Genomic DNA, 18,670 nt, shown 5'->3' on the forward strand with positions numbered 1-18,670 from the left:
TCCCAAACTTTTGAATGTGGTTATTTTAATAATTTCAGCTATTTTGTTTGTCTTGTGGACTATATAGTATATAGTGATATATATATATATATATATATATATATATATATATATATATATATATATATATATATATATATATATATATATATATATATATATATATATATATATATATATTGTTAAACAATTATTTCTGAATAACTGAGAGTTATTTCATTAGGAAAATAAAAATTCTAAATATTACACTTGTACTGATTTTACATTTGTTTCTAAACTAAAAACAATTTTTACTTATTGCAGTATTTAAGTTATACAACAAAAGTATTTAAAATCCAGCAAATGGAGGCATAAAAAAGGGCAATCTGGCAGGAAGAAATAAAGAAAATAATCTGTAATACCATGGTGTAGTCACTGCCTGTATGGCCTTATATGTGTATATTTCCTATTGTTGAAAACGGTGTTTTCAGACATTATTTTTATTTGGATATACATGGCTGATTTGTAGATTTTGCATGTCCCTTTTTTTATTTATTTATTTATTTTTATTTTATTTTTTACAATTTTTAAGACTATTTAGTCTTTTCTAATCACCCCAAGTGTTTTGTTTTCACATGCCAAGTGCCACAAAAGTCATTACGTTCCGTACCATTCCAAAAACGTAAATAATAATAATCAGTCCTATTTCATTTGTGTCACATGAATCCTTGGGTTCCTCCAGATGCTGGCTTTTACAAGTCAGATCTTCCAGGAAGCACTTCAATGTTACCAGATCTTACAATAACCCATTTTTTAAATTTGAGTTCTTCCAGGAACCCCCAGAGCACTTTGAGGTATCAGTGTAATGAAAGGGTGACTCCAGAACCTCAGAACTGGAAACAAAGTGCGTCAAGGATCCCATAAGTTCCTGCAAGAACTGCAAAGACTGAAATGGTTCCTCCAGGAACCCTATTATGAGAAAAAGAGCTTTGAGGCACTTAAAATACATTTAGAAGGTCCTTGAGTACTCAAAAAGGTATTTGAGGCACCTTTAGTTTTTACAGTGTATACTCAGATTAAATGCAGATATGCATATACATTATTAATCAAAAGTTTGGGGTTTGATTTGTGTGTTTTTTTTTTTTTTCTGTTGATTTTTTTTTTATATTTGATTTTATGTTTTTGATGTTTTGTTTATTTGATCAAAAATAGTAAAAAAAAAACAACAACTAATATTGTGGACTAGTTTTCTAGTTTAATATGCCATTACCATTGATAATTTTCAGCAGTCATTACTCCAGTCTACAGTGTCACATGGTAATTTAGAAATCATTTTAATATGCTGATTTTTGTAGAAACCATGATACATTTTTACAGGATTCTTTGCATTTATTTGAAATAAAAATCTTTTGCAACATTATAAAAGTCCTTACTTTTGATCATTAAAATGCATGCTTGCTGAATAAAAATATGAATTTCTTTCAAAACTGACCAAATATTAAGATTCTGATCCCAGAAGTCTCTATGTAGTGTAGGGATTTTCATAGTCAAATCGGAATTTTCGAATCTTGCCGATATTCGACTGATAGTCGAATCTCATGTTTGGGGGCGGGGCAAAATACATTACCAAGAGACAGTCATAATTACTTAAGTTAACACACAGGGAAAATGTGTAATGGACACCTCGCAGATACAAAAATAATGTTTTCTGTTTTGATTAAAAGATAGTTAACATTAAACGCCAGCGAAACCCTAATAATTCAAAACATTTTTACAATAGTGCTCTCATTATAACGTTATGTAGGCTATATGACAGTAGTTATTAATGTTCTGCATTTCTGTTTTGAGCTGCGCGCACTGAAGATGACCAATAGAATGAAGCATTTGATAGCAGTTTTTTAATCGGTGGGATTTAACCCATTTATCTAATATAGAATACGCTTCGTTATTTATAAAACATAACGTTAATATTACGACTTACAGGCTATCTGCACAGAATGCCCCGAATGCATGAACGTGTCCTCGCGGCTCTGAATGAACTCCTTTGTGGACACGTTCTTCAGGCAACAACGTGTAGAAATACGGCAACCAAACTCTAAAAATTTACAACGTTTTATTATAATAGTGTTCTCATTATAATGTTATGTATATGACAGTCCCGGTCATAGTTATTAATATTATGCATTGCTGTTTGTACTGCTCTCGCTGCGCGTTGATAATCACTGTACAATGAAGCGCTTCAGCGCGATGCATCTTATGTGAGATAAATAATACACAATATATAATCCGGCTGCCATGTTTTGAAATCACTTATACCCCACCTGATCGAAAAAAATCCAGTCTTTAACTCTGCCTGTGTCATTTTGAGTCTTGTTAAAGTTTTAAATCCTTGCCGCCAAGATGCTTCTCTGTCGGTCACGGATAGAAAGTGAAACTTAAATTTATAGGGGTGGTTGGATTTATTCACGCACGTTAAAATATTAATTTAAAGCTTCTTTTCAGATTCTTATTTACAGCATTATCATAATACGCTGTATATTAACTTATTGGGAGAAAACCAGTAGTTCTATGTGAAATCAGACATTTGAGCAGCCCCATAGCCAAAATGGCATGATCCTAACATCCCGCGAATATTCGACTGTGAGATTGGGAGTCGAATCAGGCTTCTCATATCGAAGCATCGAATCGTCGACTATTCGGGGTCACCCCTAATGTAGTGTGTTGACTCAAATCGTTTGGTTAACCAATTCAATAAAACTAACTAATTCATCTGAATAAACTATTTCACTAAAATGAATTGAAATTTCCAGTGTTTCTTTAGAGAGATGAGGGGCATTGTAAAATACCTTGTGAATTGTGTGCAATACAATAATCTTTGTCACAATGTACTGCTGCTTTTCATTGGAAGAAAGACAACATTTTGGAATCAGATGAGCTGTTGTCATAGTAGTAAAGAAAGTTGCATAACATAAATTGAATCTTATTGTTATTGGAAAATGATTTTTTTAACAATTCAGGTGATTCTGACAATATGAATGCATTTGTACAGTGTCAGCGCTATGACAATCCGCTCATGTTCACTATTAGGGGGGCGGTGTTCATATGAAGTGCGGTTAATTGAGGGTGACTATGGTAAGGATTTCTCTCTGCTCTGTGCTCGTCCCATGAGGCACATCCCCAGTCGCTTCAGTTTTCATGTAGAGCAGCTCCCAGTCTTCCTCTCATGCGTGTCTTTTTATCTCTCCGCTAGAAACCGCAGGACTTAAATACAGCTGCATATTTAAACGCCGCTAATTAAGATCTCCAGACTCTTCTCATTCCTGCAAGGTTAAACATGGAAAATGATGAGATTAGCATGATGGGTGAGCGTTATGGTGCAATGACTTCCACTGATTCATGATCTTATGTTTGCAGCCTTTGAAACGTGTCTATTGGGAGGGTCGGGCCACACGTCACTCTCGGTTGTGTCGATTGTATTAGAGCTAATTTCACTGCTGCAGGGTATTGAACTCACTGACCATGAGCTGCCTATTTTGTTTGACATCTAGGGTTTGATACTGTAAAAACAAAAAATTATTCGCTTGTGCTAACGCAGACCACATGCAGACCTCAATCCATTTTATGTGGCCCGCTTGTTGATATTCTGTTATATCGTGGTATATCTGACACCTGAGCGGAGAACTCAGTTTCCTCATATAGGCTATTTTACAGCTTGTAAAATAGCCTATTGTAAAATAGCCTTTGTAGCTTAAGTCGTGACTAGACATGCTAATAATTTATTAATGTTTTGAGTCTTTTGATTTTAACTCGTGCTACCATAATATGAAGCTGTTTTTACACTACTGATCAAAAGTTTAGGTTTGGTAAGATTTTTGAATGTTTTTGAAAGAGGTTTCATGCTCACTAAAGCTGTATTTATTTGGTGAAAAATATAGTAGCGATTAGTAATATTGTAAAATATAATTTCATTTAAAAATAATTTTGATTTAAATATATTTATTCTTGTGATGCAAAGCTGAATTTTCAGCAATCATTACTCCAGTCTTCAGTGTCACATAATCCCTCAAAAATCATTCTAATTGCTGATTTGCTGCTCAAAAAACTATAAGTTATAATAATAACTATATGATAACTATAATAAATCACAATAAGTTCACAATAAATCTGTAGTGTAATAAAAAATACTAATTTCTTTAAAAAATATTTAATTAGCTTAATTGGCTTATAAAAAGGCTATGCTATGTGGTTAATATTGCTTAAAGGTGCCATAGAATGCATTGATACAGTATTTTAAATTGTTCTCTGATATCTACACAGAAGGTATGTGGCTTAGGTAAGGGCAAAAAATCTCCAGAAACGATTTTACATGTCCATTTACAACCCTAGGATTTCTCCCTAGAATGAAACGGTCTGTTATTGGCTTATTTGGCAGGGTCATGAATAATAATGAGCTCTGCTCTGATTGGCTGTTTCACAGTGCTGCGCAATGTTGAGCTCTGCTCTGATTGGCTGTTTCACAGTGCTGCGCAATGTTGAGCTCTGCTCTGATTGGCTGTTTCACAGTACGGCTCATCAGCAAGAAGGAAGCACAGGGAGGAAAATATATATTTAAATACTTTCTCTCGCAGTTATATCGTCGGGTAATTATACTGTATATAAAACGCGGGCATCAGGGAGCCGTTATTAATATGCGAGGCATTGAAACTGCTTTTGAACGATCCATTGATCGCGTTATAGTTTCCCTTTCAAGAGACGCGATCACACAAACTATGTTTACATTATGGAGCAACAGTACTTACCACACATTTCACAAGATCAGATGCTTGTCAGTGGTGCTCAGGATCTGTAAGTCATTCGCCATCATCCTCATCTCTCCTTACTGAGAGTGAAATCTTATGTACTGTAACAGGCTACCGCTAGCAAGGAGCTAACCATGTCCCTTTAGTGGCTCGCGTTATTTGCTTTCTGTGCCTTTCTGAATACAGACACCAACCCATCCCTGCACTTCACACCCCCTGCACGGCCTGGAACATAACATTTATTGTGTTATTTTCGCTGTTGTCCGCGCTTGTTTATTTACAATACCTGCAGAGCTTCTGATGGTTCGGCCGGCTTAGAACAAGGGCGGGTTTATGCAAATGTTGGGGGCGTAGTGATCCCGACTGTTGCGTCACAGTCGGTGTTATGTTCTGATTCGCCTGTTTTTCAGTGGTCTTTTTTAATCACGAGATTTACATATGAAGGAGGAAACTATGGTGTTTGAGGCTCACTGTATGTCATTTCCATGTACAGAACTGTTATTATTTAAATATGCCAGGGTAAAGACAGTTTTTCATTCTATGGCACCTTTAAATATATGCTTTAAAATAATGTTATATTGTAAGCCGATCACTGGCCTTTGTTGTATCAAATTTTTTTGTTTTTATTGTTGCTTTATATAATCGTACAGAAGGATGTGTTTGGTTATTGCATCTTCTCTCGCTGACAAAGCACAAAATGTGATGTCCCCATAGCCTTTCAAATTGCATAGCTCCTTACAAAGCAGTTATCATGAAGAGCATTACTCATCATTTCCTTTGTCAGCCTCCTGGTTAACTGCACATAAAGCTGCCTCCCTTAAAACTATATTATCTCTTAACATCTGCTCACTCATACCTGTATTTTGACCCGTCAGTTTATTACATTTTGTGAGTCCTGTAGCAGCCTAAGTGAGGTCTGTTTGTGTTGAGGAAGTGACAGATGCTCTGCCGTGATGAGATCTGGGAGAGGCGGAGAGAAAAAAACAACTGCAAGGTTTGTATCTCCATAGCAACAACCATAGTCTGGTACCTGGGGATGCACACGGCATCACAAGGTGTCTGTGTAATAAGTGCCACCCTAAGGAGAGTCGCTCGTGTGTCTGGCTCCAGAGGACATGCACAGATACCGTCTGTACACTGAAGAAAATACTCCCTCATTTACTCAACTTAAAAAAACATGATTTCTGTCATTTTAACATAAAAAATCTGATATATTTCCCTACTTGAGGAGGAGGAAGGAATGTCACTCTTGATGAGGATTGTATGATCTTTGAATAATATCAGTCTTTAAATGCAAGATATTTCAAGTGTACCTGTATAGTATACTTGCAATAGTTCCACTTTAGCACAATCATATATACTTTGGTTGGCTTCAGCACTACTTAAACTGCTCCAAGTATGAAATTAGTTGTTGCAGTTTAGCAGACTTTAAGTATACCAGTTTAGTATACTGAAAGCACAATTGCAGGGTATTTTTATTAAGTACATAACATGTAAATGTATAGTATACTTGGCATGAAATAAATGTATTTCAAAAACGTTTTAGTTTATTTATTTTTCACTAGGGGAACCTGGTCAGAAAGTGTGGGAACCATGACAGGTGATATTATCGTGGAAATTAATAGAACTTTGTTTTCTCCAAACCCACGCATACCAGTCGTACATGATTTTAGTTCCTAAGCTTTCAGTGTAGCTTATGTTTTATAAACGCTATATAATTTTCTGTAAAACAAGGACGTTTTAAAATAGATCATGGCAAAACATTTACAACCGTGTCTGTCAAAGTGACAGATAATGATTTGGTAGTACAAACTCTGCCTGTGCTCTCCTCCACAGATGGCCACTAACATGCCATTGAGAGCAAGTGACATTCAATTATATTGACCTCAAAAACCTGTTCTCTCTGTGAGGTCTGATTCACATCTCCACATCACAATGCCTTTGTCTTGTCTCGTAACTCACTCACAGTCTGAAAACAGGGCCGGAAAGCGCTTTTGATCAAAATAAACCCACTCAGCGTTTTCTGGCCTCCGTTTGAAGTCACGGCTCATCTTGGAAAGCCTGTCATTACACTTTAGCAGCATGTGCAGAGTGCGTGTCTGTAGTAGGAGGCTCAGTCAGTGTGCTGTAATTACATTTAAGGTGTCTCCTCTGTACTTAGACTGGGCACAGGTCCTGTAATTTCAGCCTACCATCACGTGTTCCACCATTCTCATACCTTTAGTGCTTTCATCTGTCCTGTGTAGTCGAAGAATTGAATGTTTAATGCAGGATTTAATTTCCCATCAGTCAGTAAATGAAGATGTCTTTTGTGAAAGTGAGAAAGATCTGTAGCACACCGTGAAATGGAAAATACTCCCTCGGGCTGATGTATAATATGCTTTTTTCCTTTTTCTATTTGAAATGAAGTGCTTCTTAATTCACTGGGAATGCAGTGTGCGTTTGAGCTGTTTCGCAAAGAGACACGTTTAATATCTAATGCAGCCTCCATAAAAAGCTGATGTTTGCTTTTTTCTGTGTCAGTCTTTTCTTCCTGCTCTAGAACAGTGCCTGGGTTTTTGTTGAGACAGCATCCCGTGAACGTCCCAGGCAGTTGTTGTTGTTGGGGTTTTTTTGGTATGATTTATCTAAGTGTCTGTTTGTTTGATAAAACAATTTTAGTGGATGAGCGTTTGCATGTCTGATCAAGTTGCATTGGCTCACTGTTTCAGCTGTATACTGTAGAAGAATGGTGATTAAAAGAATTTTCCAGCATCAATAAGTTAATGTATATCGACGGCATTAATGGAATAATGTCCATTACCACAGACAATTTCTTTTCTTGTTTTTAGTAACCGTAAGTGAAAGTGAAGTGACATACTGCCAAGTATGGTGACCCATACTCTGAATTCGTGCTCTGCATTTAACCCATGCAACGTGCACACACACAGCAGTGAACACAAACACACCATGAACACACACCCGGAGCAGTGGGCAGCCATTTATGCTGCGGCGCCCGGGGAGCAGTTGGGGGTTCGGTGAAATTGCTCTTTTGGCTGTGGAGTCATGACATTTGCAAAAAGATGAAATTCATATTTAAAAGATGAATATGAGACAAAACTACAGAATGTCACATTTTATTATTAGCCATTTCAACACATAGATGTTTTACCAAATAAAAAGAACCGCACTTTTAGAGTTCATCCCACTCATTGATGTGAGCATAAGTATTGGGACAGTTGAACATAAGGCAGATATAAAAGATTAAAAGCTATTATTTAGTTGCAGATCCCTTGCGCACAATCACAACAGTGAGTCTGTGACCCGTAGACATCACCAGACTCTTGGTCTCATCCTTTGAAATACTTTTCCCAGCCTTTAATTCAGTCAATCCCAATTGTTGCTTGTTTTGGGGAGTTTCTGCCTTTACTCTCCTCTCCAGCTGGTGAAATTAATGTTCAATCGGATTTAAATCTGGAGATTGACTTGGGCAATGTAAGACTTTCCATTTCTTTGCCCCTATTCCTTGACTGAACTGGCAGCGTGTTTTGGGTCATTGTTCTGATGCAATATGAAGCACTTCCCAATGAATCTGGTGGCATTTTCTTGAATATTGGTAGGTAAGATGGTTTTCCAAATTGATTCTGCTACAGTCATCATACATTCAGTCATCAGTAAAGTTGAGAGGGCCTGCTCCAGAGACAGCCATGCATGCCCATGCCATGACACCACCTCCACCATGCTTTACAGATGAGGCTGTATGCTTGGGATCATTTGCAGTTCCCTTTTTTTCTCCACATTTTTGCTTTCCCATCACTTAGATAAAGGTTCAACTTTGTCTCATCGGTCCATAAATACAGTTACAAAACTCTTCTGGCTCACCTTTGTGCTTTTTTGCAAACTCTAATCTTGCCTTTCTATTTTTGGTGCTGGTCAGAGGTTTGCATCTTGCTGTGTAGCATCTGTAATTCTGTGTCAAAGTCTCCTGAGGACAGTAGATTGTCAGAGCATCACCCCAGCTTTCTGGAAGTTGTTGGTGATTTTACAGACACGTCTTTTAGGGTTCATTTTACAATTACTTGCTTTTCTCTCGAAGTCAGCTCCCTCATCGTCATCCTGGTTTGTGTGTGTCATGCAAGATTCAGAATGCAGAGCTAATGGATATAACTGATATGACACATTCCCTGCTTTTAATATCTGAATAATTAATGCAACAGGACACAGCTGATCACTTAGACCTGTGAGGCAACTGTTCCAATACTTATACTCACATCAGATAGAGGGATGAACTCTAAAAGTGCTGAACTTCTTAGCTGGTAAAACATCTATGTGTTGAATCACCCAATAATAAAATGTGACATTCTGTCACATTTTCATCTTTTAATCATATTTGTAAATGTCTTGACAGCCAACAGAGCAATTTTGTCTTCTCTGTGTTCCAATACTTTGAGGGCACTGTATAATTGAAGTAATACAATAAAAATATATTCAAATCTTCTTATCTTTTCAGTGCAAACAAAATGTCTCAATGTAACAAAAAACCTACCGGGAACATGGGTTTCATTTTGAGCGAGTTTGAGGAAAAACAATACAACTGAAGTTACGCAATTAATGCAACAAATGTTGCTTTATTGTAAAGTGTTATTCTAACTGTCAAAGTAATATTCAAAATCACGTTATTATTGCTCTCTCTCTCTCAGATTGTTTTCAGATTTCAGACTCCGTCAAAGAAAAAAACATTAAATATAAATCTCACTCTCTCGCTCGCTCGGCTGCTTCATATTAATGTTCGGCAGCTCGGGAGAAAAAAAAAATACTGCGACATTGACTTTAGACCAGGTTTTAGTTGGTCAGTGGCTCGGCCTATTTCAGTTACCTGAAAATAGTAACACACCAACAATGCGCCTGAGCACACCTCGTTTTCAGACCACCACACCCATGGGTGCACAAATGGGCACAAATGCATTTGAACAACGTTGCACAGGACGTGAAAATGATAACTGCGTCGGGCTGATACTAGCAAAAAACACTTGCGTCATGCCTGGTGCCACATTGCGGCAAGTACATGATAGGGTCCTAGCTGTTTTTGGAAATTTAGCTGTTTTTGCCAAAACATTCAAATTAAAAAATAGTAAAAACATAAGTATTATTTTTTTATTTATTTGTAGTTTATTATTGTTATTGTCATTATTCATTTATTTGTAGTATATAAATTTTTCGTTGTCTTCTTCTTCAATTACATTTTGTGGTAATCAGCATTGTGCCACAAATACTGTTTGCTAGAGCATACCTTGTATTGAACCATATCTTTGCTTTAACAGATCCTGTGTAGTGTCTCTCTATCAGAGCTCTGGAGAGTGGCTTTAATGCATTTACACGTAAGAGTGTGTATCAGGGCAACAAAGCTTTAAAATGAGCCTTAGTAAACTGGTTAGCAATTAAAGCGTTTCAGTTCACATGAATCTCATAACTGCAGAATTGGTTGAGGATTTGCATTGTGTATTTGTGTCCAGTGCTCAGAGAGCTGGATTTAGATGCTTACACACACATACACACTTTTTTTTTTTTTTTCCTCGTCTCCCATTCGAGAGCTCATTGCATCTCCCTCCCCCTTCCACTCTCAAACCTCACCTCGCCAGGGCTGTGTTGTGATTGGACAGGCGCTGACAGTTTCCACAGAAGCTTCTAGAATACCTTTCATCAAAACTGCAGTCATTTTTCACGGCCCTGGGGCAAAAGTGTGAAAGACAGAATATGCAGGTACTTCCAGGGTAATCAAGAGAAATTAGCCATGCACTTAGGAGTCCATATGCCTCCTGTAACACGTTCATAATTGTTATTACAATGGGCCAACTCTGATGCGAGAAAATCGGAGGAGGACGGGGAAACTGTAGCGATTGGTCGGCCCAGCTCGTGGCAGGCAGGCTGAGCTGGACTTAATCAGGGATTGGCGTCACTGATTCCATCTTAGCACTGCGACTGCGCCACTGGAGAGCGTCTGTGCTGCAAACATGGCATGAATGATGCCAAGGGGCCGCAACTGGGGGAGGGACGTACGGGTGAGGAAGAGAGAAAGGGAGAAATTGAAAGGACATGTTAACGCTAGTTCAGGATTTATGTTTTTATGTAGCTTTAAGGCTGCATCACAGTTGGCCTCGCCAGTACATAATCAACAGTGTATGTGAGCCTCTTTTTCAGCCAATAGGAATGAAGCAGTACATTCCGGAAGGTGTAGTTCACCTGAGTGATTTAAAAGATGTCTGAGGTAACAATTACACCTACTAGCAAGCTAAATATAACTACACATATGGCGTTCAATGTTGGCAGCCAGAAACTTGAGCTGGTTGTATTTGTTGCATTCCCATAGTTACTGCTTTTTTACAAAAGTAACTTAAATTCTTGTTAGCAGATCCTCAACCCAAGCACATGCTTACTACTTCATCACAATGGTAATCTTCCCTTTTCTCATCTTGCTAAAACTGCATAAAATAACACTATTTCAAAATGTACTCTCCCTATCCAGTCCCATGCAGAGCCTGAATGTGGAAATCCTGTTCCCAGTTCTTACAATGCTACATTAACACAACTAAAATCATTCATTTATTGTAATCCCAAATTCATGTTTGGGGAAAAAGTTAATTGGTTGAACATGATAAAAAAGAAAAGATAAAATCTTGAAGAAATGTATGCTTTTTTTTAAGTAAAGCTATCAAGCAGAAAAAAATCATTTCATTCTTCAAATTCAGTATTTTTTTCAATCTTTTGTTGGGTCAACGATTAACATCAAAAGTAGACAAGTGTAACCTATTAAGCAGACAGCACCAAGTGATGAACACATCGTTGAATCGGTCTCCTCATCCTCTCAAATGACTTGGTCATTTTGCAATTTTATGTGTAACAAATGTATAAATAATGACTGTTTGTAAGTAGCTGTTTGTATTAGTATTGGGTGATATGCTCCATAGTCACATTGTCCTGTTGTCAATCTGTGAGATTGTTCCTTACTTAGTTTCATAGACTGAGAGTGAACTGACTCCAGCCAGGGTATGACTAAAACCTAATGTTAGTGTAATCCGTTAACTACACATTATATCATTTTGGTCTTGTAGCATATGGATGTCATGTCATTTTTTTTGTAATATGACTGAATTTGTATGTACCATGAACAGAATTTAATAAAAACATTGTAAGTTACTAATTTTAATGCTTACATTTCCTCAGTTATTCAAACAGCAGCTACAGAAAACGAGCAAAGAACATATATTATCAAAGAACTTCTGTCTAGCACGAGTTTATGCACTTTAAAAAAAACACTCCCGTTATAATCAGTGAAGCTATTTACACAGCACGGTCAATAAATCCTTTATACTTTGTTGTTTATGATAAGAGAATTCGTGAGAGAGCAAAATTCAGTCAGCGAGCACGCACTTAACAACAAAACTCCGCTGTTTCAGCGATGACTCATCTGAACGCCTCTGATTGGCCATTGCATTCATAAACTCAACATATTTGTGTGTGATTGGTTATAACAGGCAAAACACTGTAAAAACAAACAAAAATAAATATAATGGAAAAAATAAGCTCTAATATTAATTAGATTATAATAATAATAATCATTATCATCGCCTTGATATCGTCTGACTATCGTCACAACCCTAGTTTGTATATATCATCATTTGATTTCTGTCATTCGCAAAGCTTTATCGGATGTGTAGATCATTCCCTCATAAAGTCATTATGTACACAGTCTTGTACCTTTGTCTGTTTTCCTTATTTTTATATACTTACACTTTCACATACTTTAAAGCAAAAATTGTAATGTAATTAATCTTGAAGTGGGTTGGTTTGATTCATTGCTTAGACATTTTTATTGACATTTTCTACACAGAAAATAAAAGCAGGGTGAGCGGTCACAATGTGTTTTATTACAAACCAGCAATTTGTATTAACCAGTTGCAGAGTTGGTTTATATTTTATTTTGTGGTCTGTTCGATGAGGACCTCCTGTGAATAATTTCAGTGCATCAGTGTAGACCTATCTTTTGTATGTATTTTGATATTTCACCCTCTGTCACTGTCTAAAATTTCTGAAGCTACTAAAATCAATAAAAGCCTAGAAACCAAAGTGTTTTTTTCTCTCCTCCAAGCTCCTTCAGCTCCACCACCAGACGGTAGTTTTTCCCCCAGCAGAATAAGCATCTCCCCTGTCTGCGTTACGTAAGTCCGGCACTCATTCACGCAGATGTTTTCGCTCCCTCTGCTTCATCTTTGCCTCTGCCTGGATCAGGCTCTCTGATGGCTAATTGTGTAACCATTTCTGCCTCCTCCACAACACTGATGCGTTAAGATAAACGCCACTTTCGTTTCCTTTCGTCTCCCTCCCTGAGAGCCCCTGTGCGTCTAGACCGGCTGTGATGGTAGAGACAGGCAAACGACATCCGCAATGGTCTCGCCACCCGCTCATCCCTCCCGAATCCTCTCATAGTCGTCCCTCTAAAGACACTTCCTGTTTGCTTTTATTATGGCATGTGCTAAAATTAACTTTATCCTTCCCTCTGCCCCTTCTCTCTCTGTCTCTCTCTCTTTCTGTCATTCTTTCATCTCTGTGTCCACAGTGCCAGACTCTGCCAAGCCCAGCCCCACCCCTCCTTCCCCCACCAACCCGTCTGTGCCCTCAACCAGCAGCAGCACTGGTGGCAATGGCAAGCGCACACCCTCCGGCAACCAACAGCAGCAGCCGGCATCCCCTCGCTACCCACCCCGAGAGGTGCCCCCTCGTTTCCGTCAACACGAACACAAGCAGCTACTGAAGCGGGGTCAACCTCTGCCCACCGGAAGTACGGCTCTCACGCAGCCAGTGCCCGCCAACCCTACGTCTCAGCCCTTCTCCTGCCAAACCCACCCAGGTCAGCCTCGCCTCCATGATGTACACAGGGCGGCCTGCTGAGTCGGTGAAGCCCAGAAAACACTTAACGCCCATAGTTGGTGGTCTGTTTTGTGGTTTTGCTATGCAATATATTGCAGGAAGGTAGAAGAGATGGTTTATACAGACTAGTATCCTGTTCTCATGTGGTACAACAATGTAAAGCTTCTTTCTTGTGTACATCTTTTGTTTGCTGGGGTTGGCAACCCTCGGCATGGTTGATTAAGAGCAAGAGAGATTAATATTCAAGTGACTATTAAATATTACAGTATTTATTATTGATTTATCTGTGCACATCTTTTTTTATTTATTTGTTTTGCCCTTGTAATTTTTGCTCTCCCCCTTGCAATGGCATCTCTGCGGAAGAGCTGGGCAATAAGGTTGTCCAGTAGATGAATTCCCCTAGAGCAGTCTGTCAATCACATGAAACGATTACAACAAACGGCAACAATGTCAGTTTTGCCTTTATCGTGCACTGGTTCCCCACATGAACAACCAATCAGAATAATCAGATGGCCCGACTGACTGACGAGCTCCGACGCTGATTTAACATGTTGAATCAGCCAAAAAAAAGCAGACAAGGATCAACTTCACCCGACGGTGCGGAACACACTGAGAAAACTTAGTCGGCCGAACAAAAACTGCCCGACAGCCGACCATCGTCTTGGTGTGTTCCCGGGCTTAAGACCTTTTTTCCTCTTAAAGATATTTTTGATGGAATCTGAGAGAAAGAAAACAATAATAAATATAGCTGCAAGCAGCAATTGCGGGGCCAAGCACATAAGCGGCATAACGAGGAGCTAAGCATAGCACGGAGCATCAGACCAACTTCAGAAATGAGTAATTGAAGCCATTTTAAGATTATTGTAGTCCAAATGGCTGAAAAATAATTTAAAACTACTAGTAATATGATTTAATGACTTTTCACTATTGACCAACAGGTGGCACCGTTATCAAATCGATGTGGTGTGTTGTGTGTGAGGTGACAATGGCACACACAAAGTATGGTGTCAATATACCAAAGCATTGCAGAGATACGGCCTCAAGTGTCACTTTGGCATCATGTCTCAAATTCGTTGTTGTGGTATGTGAAAATGGTTTTGTCTATCAACACAAAATCCACAGCTTTTTGTCAGCATGGTCTGAAGATGATATGATTCGATTTTGGTGAAAATCGGACCAACGGTCTAGGAGGAGATTGAAAAAGTATGTTTTCAATAGAAATCAAGATGGCGGACAGGAAGTTCGACTTACTATGACATGATTGATATGTATGTTGTCAGCATGACCCAAGGAATAATTTGAGACCATTGTCATTACAATAGGCTAATGCAATCAAAAGTTATTATCATTTTTGTAAACTTCATTATTAATAATTAATGAATGGCTTATTACTCTTGACCAATAGGTGGCGCTAATACCAAACTAACGTGGCGTGGTCAGTGTGAGGTCACAATGTCACATACAAATTTTGGTGTGAATATGTCAAAGTTTCGCTGAGATACAGCCTTAGATGCAGTTTGGCATCTTACCATCAAATTCGTTGACACGCTAAACGAAAACTGTTTCATATATCGACACAGAAACCATAACTTTTTATCAGCATGATCTGAAGATGATCCAAGTCAAATTTGGTGAAAATCGGACTAACGGTCTAGGAGGAGTTCGAAAAAGTAGGTTTTTAACATGAATCAAAATGGCGGACAGGAAGTTCATCCAATTATGGCAAAATTGGCATTGATGTTATCGGCCTGAACCAAGGAATCTATCTTCATAAGTTTTATTACAATATGCTAATGTAAGCTGAAGTTATTAGCATTTTTAGAAATGTCCTTATAACTGTTGACCACAAGGTGGCGCTGTCTCCAAACCTTTTGAGTACCATCAGGGCATGGTGCCGAAGAAGCATACAGAGTTTCGTAATGATATGTTAATGCGTTCGTAAAATAGTGCATTTTATGATAAAATTCAACATGGCCGACGCTCAAAATGGCTGACATGGGACAATTGGATACGGTTGGATTCGGCATGATGCTCCGAACTTTATAAGCAAAAATATGAATTTTTCATATCTCCTGACCACTAGGTGGCACAACACCGAAATACTGCAGGTGGCCTCAGGTCATAGATTTTATAACACACACCGAGTTTCGTGTCAATACGCCAAACCCTTGCGGAGATATAGCCTCAGATGCATTTTTGCGTGCTTTTCAGCGAATTCATTAGTGTGGTATTCGAGAACGCTTGGACGAATTGACTTGAATTCCATAACTTTTTGCCTCCATGGTCTGTAGATGGTCTGAGCCAATTTTGGTGAGAATCGGACGAATCGTCTAGGACGAGTTCGACAAAGTAGGTTTTACGAACAATTGAAGATAGCGAAAAAACTAAACCTTACGATTTTTGAATTTTGGACTTGATTCGACTTGGCTTGAGCCAATGATTCAGAGGAAAAAAGAAATTTCATTTTGTGGCTTATGATTCAAAGGTTATTAGCATTGTAAAATTTTATTTTTGGACAAGTGGTGGCGCTAGAGAGTTTGAGTTAGAGACTCCAAATTTGGTGTGGTTTGTATTGACTGTATCATCTATCAGTGTGCCAAATTTTACAACTTTCCCGCAATAGGTTCTATAGGCTGCCATTCATTTTCCGGCGGAAGAAGAATAATAATAATAGGAAATCTAACAATAACAATAGGTGCCTAAGCACCTTCGGTGCTTGGCCCCTAACAATTTATTCAGCAATTCTTCTCCCCAAGTTACTGTCTTCCACTATTTTGGAGAGTACCCCTGAACGTAATCAACATAATCAGCGCTGTTTACGTTCAGCATGCCTGTGCTGTCTACGGAATGTAAACAGCGCTCATTACGTAAACATTTTTTTTTAATTCTTCATGTAGCCACAAATATACCCAAGAACAAATCAAAATGGTATTGAAATTGTGAATGGAAATTTGAATTGTATTGGGAAATTCATATTTTAATTTAGCCCTAATAAAGAGATTTTAATAAAAAACTAAACTTGCAAGTTATAAGAAAAATTATAAGTTTTTAAAAATTGTCTTAAGAACCATTCCACCACCCTGTGTCAAGTTGCGTTTAAAGCTGCGTTTTTATGTATAAGGGAAAAAAAGTGAGATGCATTTTTTGTAAAGTTGAACTTGAGCATTGCATTTTTGGAACGGTGTGTCAAAACGCGGAGCACAACGTCAAAGACATCAGTCTCACGCTTGTTTACATAGAAAAACAATGGAAAAGTAGCACAGCGAAATGATAAATCACATTTTATGTGAACAGCCTCTTATGAGTGTGGTGCAATAGATGGTTCAGAAGGTAGTAAATGGCCTAACTTGTTCATCACTGACAGGGTCTTGTTGAAATCTCCTGTTGACATTTAATCAGGGTCGTTTTGTTATGTAGTGTTGTTTGAGCTTATTCATGTGTGCATGTGCAGTGGGTAGTTGTGGATGCTTTTTTGTCTCTGTTTTGCAGGTGAAAAAAGCTAGATGGAGAGAAACGTTGTTGCTGAGTTGTGCTTTGCTACTTCCTGTGTTTGGAGGCGTGTGGGTGTGCCAAGAGTGTTATAGTTTGTACGTGGACTTGGCAATCTTCTGCTGTGTGTCTGTGGTTTCTTGATTGCAGTGGCAGAGCGAAAGAAAGAGTTAGAAAGGAAAAGGGAGAGATGGCAGACGATCAGCTCTGTGGGCAGGGGTGATTCACAGCTTACAGTAAATGTGCGTGATTCAGAAGGAGTCTCCTTTGATTGGCATGGCACAAAAAATGGGCTGGCTCATGGACTGTTCTTCTCTCCTCCCAGAGTATTGATTGGCTCTTATTTGTGGTCTGAAGGAATCATGTGTTCTTCTCAGCTCTGGAGTCCTAGTTAAGAGCAAGACCCAGAGCCCTGTTCCAATTTCTAGCAAACTGTCTTCCTAGATCATATTTTTAGGATTCATAGTCACTCAATGAACACTCTTCTTTGTAGTGAAGCAAAACCACACAATCGCAATCAGTGTAGTCTGATTCCGAACAACTTTTATAGTGAATTAAAACAATACAGTCCAATTCCTAAATGAGTGAATCTTTTGAGTCAGTTCTTTTTATAGAATCAATCTATAAAATCCTTGTGATTAGCACCCCTAAGGGTTAGGGAGCAATAATAGCATTATTATTTAAGATAGCTTATTTCTGTTAAAACGGCATTGCATGTATGGTAATCCCAAAATGCATTTTGATGGTTTTTAAAAATCTACATACACTTGCATTTATTTTCATGCTTCCTTCTCTCTCTCTCCTGGTTGAGTTTGCTTTTGGGTATTTTTTGAGCCGGCACGTGCACTGAGCTGTGGTTCTACTGGATGTTACTTAACGCACATTGGAAGCCCAACTAGTAATAAGAGCTCCTAGCTTTCTGTGTGAGTGTGTGTTTTTACAGGAAGCCACTGGAATGCAGCCGAATGGCCCACAGCTCTGCTTTAAGCCAGCAGCAGCAACAGCACAGAGGCTGTATTCATTTAGCTTGTCTCTTTTGCTCCCCCCATCTTTCCTACAGTCGTCACATGGATATCTAATGTAAAACAGCCCAAGGGACAGAAACACTTTGCTTCCAGAACCTGTAGGAGACAATACTTTTTTACGTTTGCGTAGCCTGATGCCCCATTTCCAAGTGTCTGTGTATATATCGGATCACAACATTAATTAATGATGATGTGTGCTATTTAGTGTCATCCTTCAGTGGAGAATTCTAGAACAGCTATACATACTATACTGTTCAAAAGTTTGGGGACAGTGAGAATTTTTATAGAAAGTATTGTTTATTTAGCAAGGATACATTAAATTGATCAAAAGTGATAGTAAAAACTAGTGCTGTCAATCGATAAAAAAAATTGTGCGAAGCCACATTGCTTCAATCCAGTACACATTTACCCAACTATTATCAAAAGTATTTCTAAATAAATACAAAACATTTTCTTGCGACCTTACATGAAGTA

General features: G+C 38.3%; 1 protein-coding gene across 4 annotated transcripts in view; it reads left to right on the forward strand.

Moving 5' to 3' along the window:
* Positions 1-18,670, forward strand: part of LOC306846696 (trinucleotide repeat-containing gene 6C protein-like) — a 64,789-nt gene that overhangs the window by 21,022 nt on the left and 25,097 nt on the right. For 3 of the 4 annotated variants that reach the window (XM_079380258.1, XM_079380256.1, XM_079380257.1), the window contains exon 4: positions 13,372-13,662. In XM_079380258.1, coding sequence (XP_079236384.1) covers positions 13,372-13,662 — 291 coding nt within the window. Of the gene's footprint in view, positions 1-12,900; positions 12,974-13,371; positions 13,663-18,670 lie in introns of those variants that run through there. The other variant, XM_079380261.1, reaches the window with a different exon arrangement.

Source organism: Barbus barbus, assembly GCF_936440315.1.
Source record: "Barbus barbus genome assembly, chromosome: 3".
Classification (NCBI taxonomy): domain Eukaryota; kingdom Metazoa; phylum Chordata; class Actinopteri; order Cypriniformes; family Cyprinidae; genus Barbus; species Barbus barbus.